The sequence below is a fragment of the Lepidochelys kempii genome, chromosome 5, assembly GCF_965140265.1.
Source record: "Lepidochelys kempii isolate rLepKem1 chromosome 5, rLepKem1.hap2, whole genome shotgun sequence".
NCBI classification, from domain to species: Eukaryota; Metazoa; Chordata; order Testudines; family Cheloniidae; genus Lepidochelys; species Lepidochelys kempii.
The window spans coordinates 81,844,511-81,858,692 of NC_133260.1; the positions used below are offsets into that span (position 1 = coordinate 81,844,511).

Consider the following 14,182-nt stretch of genomic DNA (forward strand, 5'->3'; position numbering starts at 1 on the left):
GTGCAGACCTTGCTCTTAGATGAGACCTATGACTCTCCAAGGCAGCTGGGATGCTTTTTGCTGAGGGGGAAAGACCTGTGGCAGCTCTGGCAGGGTTTGAAACCCTGGATCTTTGGCATAACCCAAGCAGGGAGGTTGTAGACAACAAGAGTGAGGGTAGAAGACCCTGACTGCAAAGTGATCAGGGGAGAGGGGCAGAAACACAAACACATGCTAAAGCAAATAACAACAATTAGGAAGAAAATTCTTATTTTCTTAAGAAGATAAGAGCTGAGAAGTTCACAGTGGACACCACTATGCTCTGTCTCGAGTAAAGGGCAGTTGAGAAGGAACTGGAGCAGCGGTATGTCTGCCTCTCCCTATATATCCTTGCATCACAATCCAAGGATATAAAGAGTGCAGGTGCGGACACTGCTAACCAAAATCTCTGAGCAAGAGCGCATGAACACATGCACATTCTATGGTGGAGCACACATAGGAACAAAGGAGAACTGCACTTCCAACACACCATTTGGCAGATACTGCTTCCTAAAACTGCCTTTTGGAATATATTAGACTCCAGAAATATTTCACTTTATGAGACAGATGTTAGAGAATCTAGCAGTCATGAAAGCGAACACTGATACCATAATGGGCACGGATGCCAGAGCACAAAAGAGAGTACAATGATTTAAACAACATTCTGATAGCAGCTCCAGAGCTGCAATTTTCTGGCCCCCCGAAAGACAACAAACTCTCCACATGTTCCTTGAAAGGAGGGGTGGGAGTAGTACTATTAAAGTGTTATGGAACTGATTACCAGTTTTGTATGCATGTATGCCTATAATGGCTGCAAAGAAGACATATCTGCAAATTGAAAAAAAGAGACATTAGGTCTGGCAGATGGATGTACTAGATTTCACAATTTTATGGCCATAGCTTCAAAGCAGAAAGTAATCATAAATCTCTGATTGCAATACACAAAAAGTGGCTTGGAGAAGCACCATCAAGGATATTGTGACTACTTTAAAAAATACAGAACTATGATGTGATCCTGAAGTTCTAACCTGGACACCACTAAGTAATGGCAGATACACTCGCAAGAGCTTGTGGTTCCCACAGAGTGATGGGAAAGAAAAACATTGGAATGAATATACAAAGATCACCTTGGAATGACCACATCAAAAAGGAGAGCTAGAGAAGTTGTATTCTGGCCACAGATGCATAATGGCATTGAAGAAATGGTGAGCAGAACGGTGAAACGTGACAAAAGTACTGAGATTCCTAGCAGAAGGAACCAGTGTTTTGATATGAACTCACAATTTCATGCAGCAAAGTTAGAGTTGACATACTCAACTTTGGGAAGACATGATCACCTGGTTAGAATGGATTATTTTGGTAATTTCCCAGTAGTCACATATTTTAAAAGATTAAGTCTAGGTGAAATGAGTGAACTCTAGGGATCTTCTTGTGTTTCTGGTCCTTTTCAGATTCTCCAGCATAGAACTAGAGAGATCCAAACCCTCAAAAGGCAAGCTGATAGCCATTACCTGCACTTCTTAGGAAGGCCAGACATTCTCAATTGGGAAAGTCTTCTCAAACAACTGTAGAATTCATAGATCTAACTGCTGTTCCTAACATCATAGAATACTCATCATATGATACTGTTTCTGGTTTGACTTGATTTGATTCTTATTTTAATATTAATAACTTCTCTTTGGTGATATGTTTTCTTGATTTGATTTTAGCTTAACAGTTTTAATAAAATTTACAAAACAGATACCGAGTCACATTTATTTCAATGAGCAATATGGGTCTGGAACTTTTGCAGGCCTGGGTGGATTTCCAGCTGGTCAACCTAAAAGCCTGACCAACTCCCCTCATTAGTCTTTGCTTCTCACAGGGGTCATGCATGTTGTAAACTTCTAGTCAAATCAAATCTTCTTATTAGAGGATCAAAATGCTCTCCAGGTCTTGAGAGAGAATGATGATAACTAATGACATTTAGAAAAAATTACAATTACTGACTTATGGTACATCATCTGATATAACTGCACGTGCATGGAGACACACTGTACTCCTGACAGAATTCTGCACCAATGCAGGGGAGCAGAATTCATATGGCCCTCATATTTCTGTTCCCCTCATGCAGAAAAATTCAAAGAAAATCTGCAGGGGGACACGAGTCTCTTCCCCGCAGCTTAGGGTGCCTGGAGCAGCTTCAGAGATGCAAATCACTGTGGGAGGAGGGGGACTCGCATGCGTGCCTGTGGGGGAGACTATCACCGTCAGGGGGCAGGGTTGGCCAACAAGTGAGAGAGACACTGTCCCTCTCTCCTGATACTGTGGCTGCGGGGTGCGGAGCCGGGTATCCAGGAGGAAGGCTCTGTCCCGGAGGTAGAAGTGTAGCAGTCTGCCTGCCTAGTAAAATGTAACTTCTTGAGAATTGAAAAAACAATTAAATATTAGTATCATGTTACTGAAAATTGTTTGTTTATAAGTTAAAGAAAATAGCTTTTGTTAAAAAAAACATTGTTAATGTTGTTGTTGATGGTTAATTGATCTCATTCTCTGAGGGAGAAATGTAGCAACCTGTCTGCATAGTAACACTGTTAATTATTCTATTGTTAGTTAACTGTTCCCATTCTCAGTAATTCCCCCAGGAGCATAAAAACTTGTAGAAGTTTTAAGGCCCTACATTGCCAGAGTGATATAAAGCCTTATAAATGACAGTGAGGGAATCAGCTAGGAAGATCTATGCACTTTCTCACTTTTTTCCTGTGCCAAAGTGGTACAATGGGGTTAGATTTTTACTTACCCATTTAAAAATAAAAAAGACTTTTGAGGGCAAATAAAACATTTACCAAGCAGTCAATAATTGTCAGGACAATCAGAACCAAGCACTTCTCAAAGTACCCAGCTAGGTCCAGGACAATGATTAGCAAAACTGTATGACTTTCATGTGTGAAAGTCTGAGCAATTTAAAATGACATTCTACTTTTTTTTTTCTTTCTGTTTGGTGTTCTCTAATGTAATTTAAATGAAAATCCAGGATTATAACTGGAATGGAGGGTACTAGTTACTAAGTATTTGTAACTTAACGTTCATGTGTTTAGGAAATACTGAATAGTTATTATGACATTTTTTCTGTATTGTAGTTCAAAAAAACTTACCAAAACAATTGAAACTGGTGTGATTGTATTGCATTATTTTGACAAATAAAATCTGCAGAATTTTGCAGAATTTGTAATGGTTTGGTACAGAACCCCCCAGGAGTAACGCTGCCTTCACTTACACATCGAACTCTAGTTGCACAGGTGTAAATGAGTTGAATTTAGCAATAATGGACAAATTTCAAATACAGTAACAGAGCATTACAAAGAAGGCTGCACATTAGAAAAGCAACATAAAATAAACTGATTACAAAATATTGTGATATTAGTCAAAATATTAATAAAAATGACACTATATCAAGCAAAAGATATTAACAGAATTTTTTTAACACGGCAGGATGAAGAAAGTAGGAATATGCAATTCTGTTTTTTGTTGGAACTGAAAGTTGATTAAAGGGAATATTTTACAGTTTTACTGTGGTGTTGTCCAAAAACATACAAGACACTGAGAGGAAATTAAACATGGTCTTAAACAGTGATATTCCTGGGACGCAACAACTTTCATTTAGAAGGATTTTATAACTGTAGGTGATTTGGATTAATCTTAAACTCAGTTGTTAATATAGGCAGCAGCAGCCAAAAGGAGCTGCGAAGTCAGCAGGCAAACTGAACAATGTAGAATGATACTTGCATGAAAAACTTGTGATCTTAGAAAATATATCATACTTTTAAAAGAGGAAAATCTACAGTGTCTTTGACATCTGCCACTGTTCCTAGATTTAGATAGATTAAATTGTTACAGACCGAATCTTGAAGTATGAACAGAGGTTTTCTTCAGACCTTACTTGAGCAAGTCTCCCACTGACTTCAGTAGGCGTTCTCCCTGAGTAAGACTTTCAGTAAGGATACTGTAGGATTAATTTTAACATATATATATAAATATATATAAATTTACTTTTAGGTTCATGCTAGCCCTCTTCTTAGTTTTCCTGATGAGGACTGAACTTGTTTGGGTATTGTTTCTAATTTGGTAACTATGGTTTCAATTTGCTGCTGCACTGGAGCAGAGTTCTGTATTTCTCCTCCACAAAACAAGAAAAGAAAGGTGACGTTAAAGCGTTGAACTGATTTTCAACAGGGTTCTCAAAGTTATTCTTCTAAAACTGAAACAAAGATCTGTTTCACCATCTCTGCTATGAATTTGGGATTGAAATCTTGATGCATATGCTCCCACGGGCTGTAAGACTCAAAAACAGAAAACATCTGTTAGGAGAAACTGATTTAGAAAACTCTGTTTCCATAGGGAAAAGTAGCTCAATAGTTTTATTAAGATTTTTAAACGTCACAATTCTATGATACGAGATACTTCGAATCGCCGTTTAATGCACTGCTTGCCAAAAATTATAATTTTTGTAATCACTGTATATATTCAGTAGATAGTCTCTCTTTTTTCATTTGGAAAAAAGATTAGGAAAAGAAAGAAAGACTGGAAATTCTTTGAGCATTAGACAAAATATTTTTTAATTTGGATTAATGAAAAACATTGAGTCCTTACATCCTTTTCTCTCACTACAGCTCATAATATCTTGCCTGCTGGCTAAAAGGACAGCTGCTGATGACTGCTGCTTATTCCTTGTCATCATGACTTGCTAAAATAGAAGAGACTTTTCATCAACAATATTTACATGTTTTTCATCAGATCTGCACCAGATAGTCTGCTATATTGGTAAATCATTCAGAAGTAACAGTAACAGCCTTACCAATACAGCTTTCACTTTTCACTTCATATCCTGGTGGGCAGATGCATCTGAATGACCCTTCCAAGTTCTGACAAGTACCAGGAAAGCATGCACCAGGAAGTGCCATACACTCATTAGTATCTTAAAAGAATAAATAGAATATATAAGGATGTGGAAATTTTGAAATTAATGCAACAGTGAATTATTTATGTTTATGTAACAATGGCTGATATTATTGTCATCCACAACAGAGATGTAAGCCAGAGGGTTGTCTTTTATGAGCCTATAGGTTCTTTCCTGACTTCATCGACTTAAGCGAGCTCGGGAAAGGAAAACAATTGACATTATTCTAAACCCTCACACTTTTGCCACCAATTTTCTTAATGTAAGTCTTTTGTTCTCAGTATTCTATCTTAGCTATTCAGATTGTAATATTTACTTCTAAATGGGGCCAACAGTTTGATTATTTCAAGTCAGAGAAGTTTGGAATCTCTGGTTGGTTTAGTACATACCAATGCAATTCTTGCCATCTGGAGTAAGTTCATATCCTTCATTACATAAACATTTGAACGAACCAATTTCATTAAAACATTGTCCATTTCTGCACACCTGACCAAAGAAGGAACTGCACTCATCAATATCTGTAAATAAACGAGAGAGGCTGAGCCTTTCCAAGAGGCCTAACAGTTAGAATGTATATGCAGACACAGTATATACAGTATGGTATAAACACACTAAAGTTGCAATATATAATTCCATGGAAGAGACAAATCTGAGCAGCAAGGGAACAGTTGACAGCTAGTGGAAAGTAACTCTCACTTCAGTACATTAAGGCATATGTTCTGTTTAAACAACACCCCCTTTTATAGGGTATTACAATTTTTAAACTTGCAGCATTACATCAGCTACTGCATCTGGAGATGTTCAGTTGCTGCCAAGTGACTCTTTGTGTGATACTAACTTCATGCACAGAGTAGAAAATGTTACATGGGGCATTTTGGATTTCATCTGGCGTTTTAGATGTGCTCATGTTTTCACTGAACTTGTTTTATTATTTTTCACATTTCTGAAAATGTATATTGCAGACAGCACTGAATCATCCTGCGTCCTGCAAGCTGATTCTGTAGTTCAGGAGACCACAACAAGTGGGAGACTGAGCACTGGTGAAATACCCAATTAGCTCTACAGAGCCATTTTAGTAACAGATTTAAAAAGACACGTGAACAAGGACAGTGCAGATGGGAAAGTATGGGGTGGATGAAAGGAAAAGTGTGTGTGTCAGGTAGAATAAGATGCTAGCTGTTAATTCTAGTTGGTTTAGAGACAACTTACTCTTTGTTATTTAAAAATATTTTAATTTGAGACTTGAAGATTAAACACTCTTCTCTCAGGTATATAATCCTTATAGCTTACTGCAGAGGTTTCAACCATCCTCTGAAACATCTCATACTGGTTTCTGTTGATAACAGAATACTGAACTAAATGGAACACTGATTTGATGCAATATGGCAATTTCTGTGTTACTGGTTACAGCTCAGGAACCATTCTTCTCTTTCCATGCTATTTATTCCATTCAGATATTTGTAGTTGGTTATTATCTCCTTGTGATGAGCTATGCTGTCCTTCAGTGGACAGGGGCATGGCTGAGGGAGAATGCCATGGGGCTCCAGGGCAGGAAGGCGAATAGTAATGAATGACCCCGGGCTATGAATCAACTTGAGCTTGTTAGCCTCCTTGAAAACAGCATGGAGCCATTATGAGAGAGGAGGATAGCTGCTGGGGCTACTGGGAGTGGATCAGCAGCCATTCTGCCACACAAAAGGAAGGGGCTTCAGTTCAGTGCTGTAGATTTTCTTCTGTTTAAAGCTGCATTCTCTGTTGCCCATGTGCAGCAAGTTTTGCTTTTTTCCCCTCTGCTGGAGGAGAAAAGGATGTAAAAATGATTTATAGACTGTGTTTTGGTTCTCTCCAGGAGTTGGAAGGAATTTAAAGACTTTCTTCTCCTCTGTTCAGCCTGTGTGAAGGCTCTTATTTTCCCCTTAGAGGAGAGGATGTCAACTGACCTACTCTGTTCTCCAGTCCCGGAAGGCTTTAATCTCCCTCTTAAAAAAGATGATCCAGGAACCATGGTTATAGAAAACTATCAAAAACTTAGCTGTACTCTGGAAACAGTGGTGACTGTAAAAAGAACGAGGAGTACTTGTGGCACCTTAGAGACTAACATTTTTTTGAGCATAAGCTTTCGTGGGCTAAAACCCACTTCATTGGATGCATGCAGTGGAAAATAAAAAAATGGGTTCAGTGACTGTGGGTAGATGAAGTAATCTTGGGAGGGCAAGAGAGTTTGGGAGGCCAATAGAGACTGCTTCCTTGGCACTGGTGTTTCCCTCTTTCCCTAATACTGAGGGCACTCCCTCTTTCACACTGGCATGGAAGTTCAGCTATGAAAATCTGAGGTGGGCGAGTGACAAGCTATTAGTCTAGAGGTGGGAAGTATAAAGGGAGGGGAGGAAGTCTTAATAATAATAATAATGATAATAAGGGGTCCAGAACCCAAGTTTCCAGAAGAACGTTCTGTGACTTAAGCAAAAAGAAAAAAATTAACTTGTAGGCAGTGATATCATGAGCACTTTTGCAATGTATCAACATGAATGAAAAGAGGTACCGAAGTGAGCTAACTTAGAAAAACCACAATTGTAAGAAGAAAATTATTTATTTGAATCACTGGTTCTCAACCTATTTAACATTGTGGGACACACATGCAGCTCTCTATGTGTTATGTGGGCCGCATCCACACAATATATATACTACTAAAAAAATAAGGTTTCGTATTTGTTATATGACAGCAATATGATTCAAATAGATATAGTACCTTTCTTTCAACACTGACGAATGTCTACCAAGAGCATTTTAATTTAGCAAAATAAGTCAAAACATTCACTGTTAAAATTAATTAATTTACTGTAAGGGTAGCATGGCATGGTGTACTGCCACCCTCACTTCCACAGAGCTGGTCTGAGTGCCCAGAGGGCATACTCCCAGAACCTGCCTGCAAAGATGGAGAGCACTGCCCAGTGCAGGGTGCCCTCACAGCCAAGGACTGCCCTGGATTTATCCAGCCCTCTCCCCCGCCCCCCACCCCAAGGGACTGCTCCTCCAGCATTCAGACCCCAACACTGGGCTGGCAAATGTGCCTGCCCTGTAGAGACAGGGTGCCCTCTCCAGGGCAGAATACCTCTCCCAGGGACTGCTCCTCCAGCATCCAGCCCCCCCCCCCACCACCCAGCAACTGCCCCCAGCATCTATCTCCCCCAAGGACTGCCCCCAGCCACCAGTCCTCCCACCTGCAGTCTGTCCCCCATGCACCAGCTGCACCCTCTCCCACATCTCTAACTCCCTGCACTCCCACCCCTTGCCCCAGACCCTGCCTGCGACCCCCACAGCCCTAGCACTCCCACCCCTGCACCACCCACTCTGCACCTGTACTCTGACACATGCAATCCACCCTGTCCACCTGCCACTGCAGACCTGGTGCCAGGGAGCCTGCTCCAGCTGAGGTCACTGGACCTGCAATCTTGCAGAGTAGGGGGGTGCTGAACATCCTGGTCTCCTGCCAATGCTTCTGGGACCGATCCTGCTGGGGTTGGGGCTGATACCACTGGGCCTGATCCTGTGCCACCCATTTTTGTACCCTTTGCTGGCTCTGCACCCAGGTCAGGTCCCCCTCCCACCTCACCCGATTTACAGACCTGAGAACGTCACATGGGCCACAGCTGTGTGGTGACTGGGACGCAAGGGACTACTGAGAACCACTTATTTAGATGTTATTAATGCATTGGGCAAACATCCTGTATTGTAAATAAGGAACAGTGCCATACAACTTGAGATGAAGTATCATTTTCAGCAATGGCCCTGAATCATTGCTATAGCTGAAGAATGCTCAGCACAAGTCTCCAGTGGGAGTGAGGCAAGAGATACTTTGAGCCATATTTGCAACCGCTGAAGATGCTGGACCAGTCCCTGATGTGATTTATGCTGGCTGCCAATGGCCCCCAGGAACCGTCACAGCAGTTGGGGATCAGTTGAGTGTAAGGGAATATCAGTCATGCCTCCTTTCCTTCTATGCCAGAAGCCAAGAGGCGGATGGCACAAAAGCCACTATGGCAGCACTACTCGAAGGTTTTTCAACATAGAGGAATCCTCCAGTGGCTGGGACGGCTTTGCACTATCGGACCAGAGCAAAGCAGTTCCAGTGCACCAAAGAGTCAGGGCTTGCATCTTTTTAAAGAATGACACAAGAAAATTCTTTCAATGATATCCAAAATAATGATTTGTTGAGAAAGTGTTATCTACAGAAGGGCACAAAGGAGGTAACAGTATCATTTTCTGTACTTCCTTGCCTTTGCTAGTACCCTGGTCAGTTTCGACTATGGTTTAGGGGTTTTTTAAGTTTCTTTAAATACCTCCCCATGTGACACCAAAGTAGCAGCAATGAAATTGAAGTACTGGATTAAAGTACTTACCCATACAGTCATTATTATGAGTGAGCTCAAATCCTGGGTAACACAGGCAGTTATATGATCCAACTGTGTTTTTACAAGTTCCATTTCCACATGGATGGCGTTCACATTCATCAACATCTGCAAAGACAAATAAATTTGTAGACAGGAACTTGTCTTCCCAGTTGTTTGTTAATATGGTATGCACACAAAAGGATCTTGCAAAGGTTCTTTATTCAAGTATTAGTTTCTAGTGTATTTTTAAGAAAAAATGGCAGTTTTCATGATTATTTTGCAGAATTTTTAAATTTATTTTTTGTAGTGTGGAAGGTGAGACTTGAAATTTTTTGTAAGAGTTGGCAGGATCATAGGGATATTTTTACTATATGCAGTTGTTTTCAGGATTTATGTTTGAAACCTTAAAAACTGTTAGTTTAAAGTTACGAGAGTTATGAAAAAGGTTACTGTTACTTTTTTTAAATAATCAAAGTTTGGATATTTGGACTTAGAACAAGTCAGTTGCCAAGTACCCTGCACAAATAATTTGAATGTGATTCAACTGAAAAAATTGAGAAAAGGAAGATACACAAGGACACAGCAGCATATGAAGAAGTTTCCAATATTTGTATAATAAGAAAATTGGAATACTTCCTATATTTCCAGAGGGACACTGAACTCCTAGTTAGAGCCAGAATTTACACGAGGCTTATTTACAAAAGCTGCAGAAGCTATATTTGGCTGTTTTCTCAAAGCATTAACCAAAAAGTGACACAAAGGGAGCTGCATACATGCATTACCTGTTCATAATAATATAATGTCTACAATTCTAAAAATCCAAACAGACCAAAAGGTCAAGGACAAGAACCTATGGTTCTGTGATTTATGTATCTTAGTGACATCTCTTTCACATCACCATAAGAGCACAATAATAACAGGGATTTAATCATATTAAGTGCCCTTCAATATGAAGACTTCATCATCACATCTTTATGAACACTGATTTTATATTTTATTCAGTGATGTGTAGCCCTGAAGAAGAAACAAGGATCAAGCATATTTTACTTCAAAGCACTTTGCACTTTCTTAAAGGAAATTCTAATTTGTCTCATTGATACTTAATATATGAAATCAGTACTTTAATAGAAATATAACCTCCTAATACGATTCAAATTCTAAATACATTCCATTGTCTAGAACTCAAAGCATATCCCTTCCATACCCATGCACATGGTTTGGTCTTGGGATGCCTTAAAACCATTATGACAGATGCACTGGTAACCTCCTTGCATGTCCACACACATGCCATGACTGCAAACATTAGGAATTTCCAAACATTCGTTGCGATCTACAACAAAAATATAAAACACGTGACATAGATTTTTATCATTCATTTTTCACAAACATGTTTTTACAAAGTTAGTAAATTATTTAAATCATGCTCAGAATTATTCATAACCAAAACAGAATCATTACAAAACTGATTTTATAGGAACTTTCCTTTTGTCTATACATTTTGAGGTCTCAAAAATATTCTAGCAATAGCTTGACCTCAAGAAAGTTGTTTTAAAATCTCATGGAGTTTCTTCTTATTATGAACAGAGAAATATGGCTAGATCGTAAAGTTTTTACATAGTTTTGAAAAGCAAACTAAAAAAAAAAAGTTTCTCTTGCATCTCGACAGGAAACATGTAAATGTGATAGATACAAATGGATTCAAGCAAAGCAGTGGAATCAACTGATTTCTTACCAATACAGGCACCATTAGGTGAAAGTTTGAAACCTGCAGCACATTCACAGCGGTAACTCCCAGGACTGTTGATACAGTCTGCGTTTCGCTGACAGAGATTGTCTCCATTGCTACACTCATCAATATCTGAAACATAAAGAATCCTAATTCAAATGTCAAGTGCCACAATATATTTATTTGGTCTAGAGTACAGATATTTTTAGTGCCATGGAAGGATAACATGGAGAATGGAGATTCTGATCCTGAATTTCCTTTCACTTGCACCAGTGTAAGCCAGTCAACAGAATGAACTGAAGTTAATAGAATTCCAACAATGAAAAACCAGGGTTAGGAAAGAATCAGACCTTATGGATCTAAGCCCTGTTGCAATAATTGGGCCTACAAATTTACCCTAACTGTAAGCTTAACTATAAAAAGTAAAAATTCAAGACATATTACAATAACCTATAACAACATATGTTAATGAAATAAGGTGCAAAAGCAAATAAAAAAGGCTACATTAGTCCAAACAAAAATGCCTACTAATATAACTCAGGGTACCTATGTAAAAAATTGGTAAACAAAAAAAGTGCAGAACTGAAAATCAATCAACTGAAATTAGGCCTAACTAATAAATCAAGTAGGATGGGCTATTCCACCCACCAATCCCTTTTTGGGTCCTTAAAAAATGATTTTGGGAGAAAAACTGGCAACTGGAGCAAGCTTCATTATCATGGCTGCTATCCCCACCATCTCCTGAGACCTTAGATCGGATTCAACCTAATCCTGAGAGATGTCCTGATCAGCCCGGGCCAGAGAGAGACACCCAGATGACACCGAACCTCCAGCTAAATCTCAAACAGCATCTGGCATGTGAGACTGTCTGTCCTTTGTCTGTCCTCCCTCCCTCACCCCAAAGTCCTTTTCCTTCTATACCTTATGGCTTCTCTTTCATCACTCTCTCTCCTTGTTCCTTTTGTCTAATAGGAGACTGGCTTAGTTGGTCAGGACTGTATATCTTTTAACACAACTGAAGTCTGTGCCCATAGAGAAGCAGCAAAAAGCAGTGCCCCAAGCAGCCCAGTTCTGGTACAAGTTTGCTAGGTCAGGGAGTGGCTGATAAGACCATATGTGGTGCCTGTGCTTTTCCAGTGGTAAGGTTGTAAGTGAAACTGTGAAGGGCAACCACAGTAGACAGTGGCTGCATTTTCTCTTTGTTGTTCTTTTCGCTTTCCCTTTCATGTATATTTGTCTTGTTTTATCTTCTTAGGAAATGGAATCTGACTTTAATAACAATAGCAACAACAACATGTCCAGCCCATTTTAACTAAATATTTCTCTTTTCCCCACAAAAGGACAGTTATTACCATCTTCAATGCCATCTTAAAAAAACCCAGTCAAACAAGGGTTTTTTTTCTTTCTAAAAACTCTCTCCAGATAAAGGGAAAATATCCCAAAGTGTGTTAATAAACTAAAAGCCTTATTTAACACATTACATTTCTTTAGTTGTTCTTCTGTCTTTTCTGTATCTTTAAGATAAGGTTAAAATGATTTTTAATGGTGTGTTTGCCATGGTACTAAGCAGACTAAGGTCAGTATGCCAAACCCTAACCTTTTTAAAAACTGTTTAATGCTGAACAGTTTAAAAGTCATGTTAACACTTTTGACTCTTTAGGTCCATAGATTCCATCTAAATTAATACATTTTATGTCCCTGGGTGAGTCTAAAGGGTTAATACATACTCAAAAAGCTGGCAACTTGGCAAAAAGACAATTATTTTAAAGTTGGTTTAAAAAACAAGGGTTTATAAACAAAACTAGGAATTTAAAATGTGTAAAAAAACTGGTAAGTTCTTGACACAATGCAGAAGTTAAACAGTGTATTTAAAAAACCCTTACGAGAAAGTGTGTGTACATTGCAAAGGGTGTACAAAACGTGAGGCAGCAGGGAAAGAAAAAGGTTTGCCAATTTTGGATAAAAGCCATATTTTTACAGTATAACAACTTAAATTGTCAAAAATGTGTTTAAAAAAATCAGCCTTAAACTAGAGGAAAACCCCAGTAGTATCAGAATGTAATTTAACAGTTTGCTTTGCATGCTTTTAATCTTGTTTTTTTTTTAAAGGGTTATTCAATTGTTTTATAGCACTTCATTTTTTAACCTTTTTACAAGTGCTTTGTTTTGTTTTCCCTTTTTCTTTTAATTTAGGGGTTGTAGTTTTTGTAAATGGTAAAAACTTCAAAGGTTTAATGTAAAGGCATTTTTTAAAAGAGGCAAAAATGAAGTGTAGTTGTAGTGTAGCAATTTTTACTAAAAGTACATCTTGGGTAACCCTCCTGTTAGCAGAATGCCAGCTTAATTCAGCGCTGCTACTGCACTGACTGTGAATTAAATTTCAAGAAGCCCCTCAAAACACGGAGTTTTGCAGAACCAAACCTTCTTGTGATTGTTTTGGGTTTTGCAATTATTTTTCCTGTTTAGTTTTTAATGTCAGTAATTATTATTGATGTTTTGTGCATGTAAGATAGGACGATGCTAGTGTTTACAGGTTAGATCCCCTTATTGGGGTAACTAGCCACAATGACCATGTTGTCCTCACAAATGTTGATGAAGCAGGTGGGCAGGGTCTGTCATAGTCTAAAAATGCCTGCAAATTTTTACCACTCTTGGGCATTGCAAAAGGCTCATGAATGCAAAAGCAGTTCCAAAGACATCATTTTGTTGCTTCTTTTTAAAAAAGGCAACATACTTAGGTAAACATGCCATCAGGGTAAAGTTTTTCCCCAAATAAGCAAGTTTAACCACTCGTGCATTAAATTTTTTACAGTTGTGTAAATGTGCAGCTTTAAATAGTTTTAACTGTGTAATCGGGGGAGGAAAAGGAAAGAAAGTTTTTTCCATCTTAACCCATTCTGGGCATACAGCCAAAAAAGTAATAAAAGCCAGTTTGTTTTTAAACATCTTAAAACATATAACAGCACCAGATCTAAGTTTTGTTTTAGCTATAAAGTTGCAAGTTTTTAGCTTTGTTAATATCTGAAAGGTTTTACTGTAATTTTTTGTAATATTTAATTAAGTAAAATGTGTAAATTCCAGTTTTAAAATAAAAAAATGCAATATTTGCAA

The 14,182-nt window shown here is 38.5% G+C and overlaps 1 protein-coding gene across 1 annotated transcript in view; it reads right to left on the reverse strand.

Moving 5' to 3' along the window:
- Positions 1 to 14,182, reverse strand: part of FBN2 (fibrillin 2) — a 254,203-nt gene that overhangs the window by 41,773 nt on the left and 198,248 nt on the right. The window contains exons 44-48 of the mRNA XM_073344871.1: positions 11,078 to 11,203; positions 10,550 to 10,675; positions 9,355 to 9,471; positions 5,344 to 5,472; positions 4,853 to 4,972 (exon numbers count right to left, since the gene is read on the reverse strand). Of these exons, the coding sequence (XP_073200972.1) occupies positions 4,853 to 4,972; positions 5,344 to 5,472; positions 9,355 to 9,471; positions 10,550 to 10,675; positions 11,078 to 11,203 (618 nt within the window). The remainder of the gene's footprint in view (positions 1 to 4,852; positions 4,973 to 5,343; positions 5,473 to 9,354; positions 9,472 to 10,549; positions 10,676 to 11,077; positions 11,204 to 14,182) is intronic.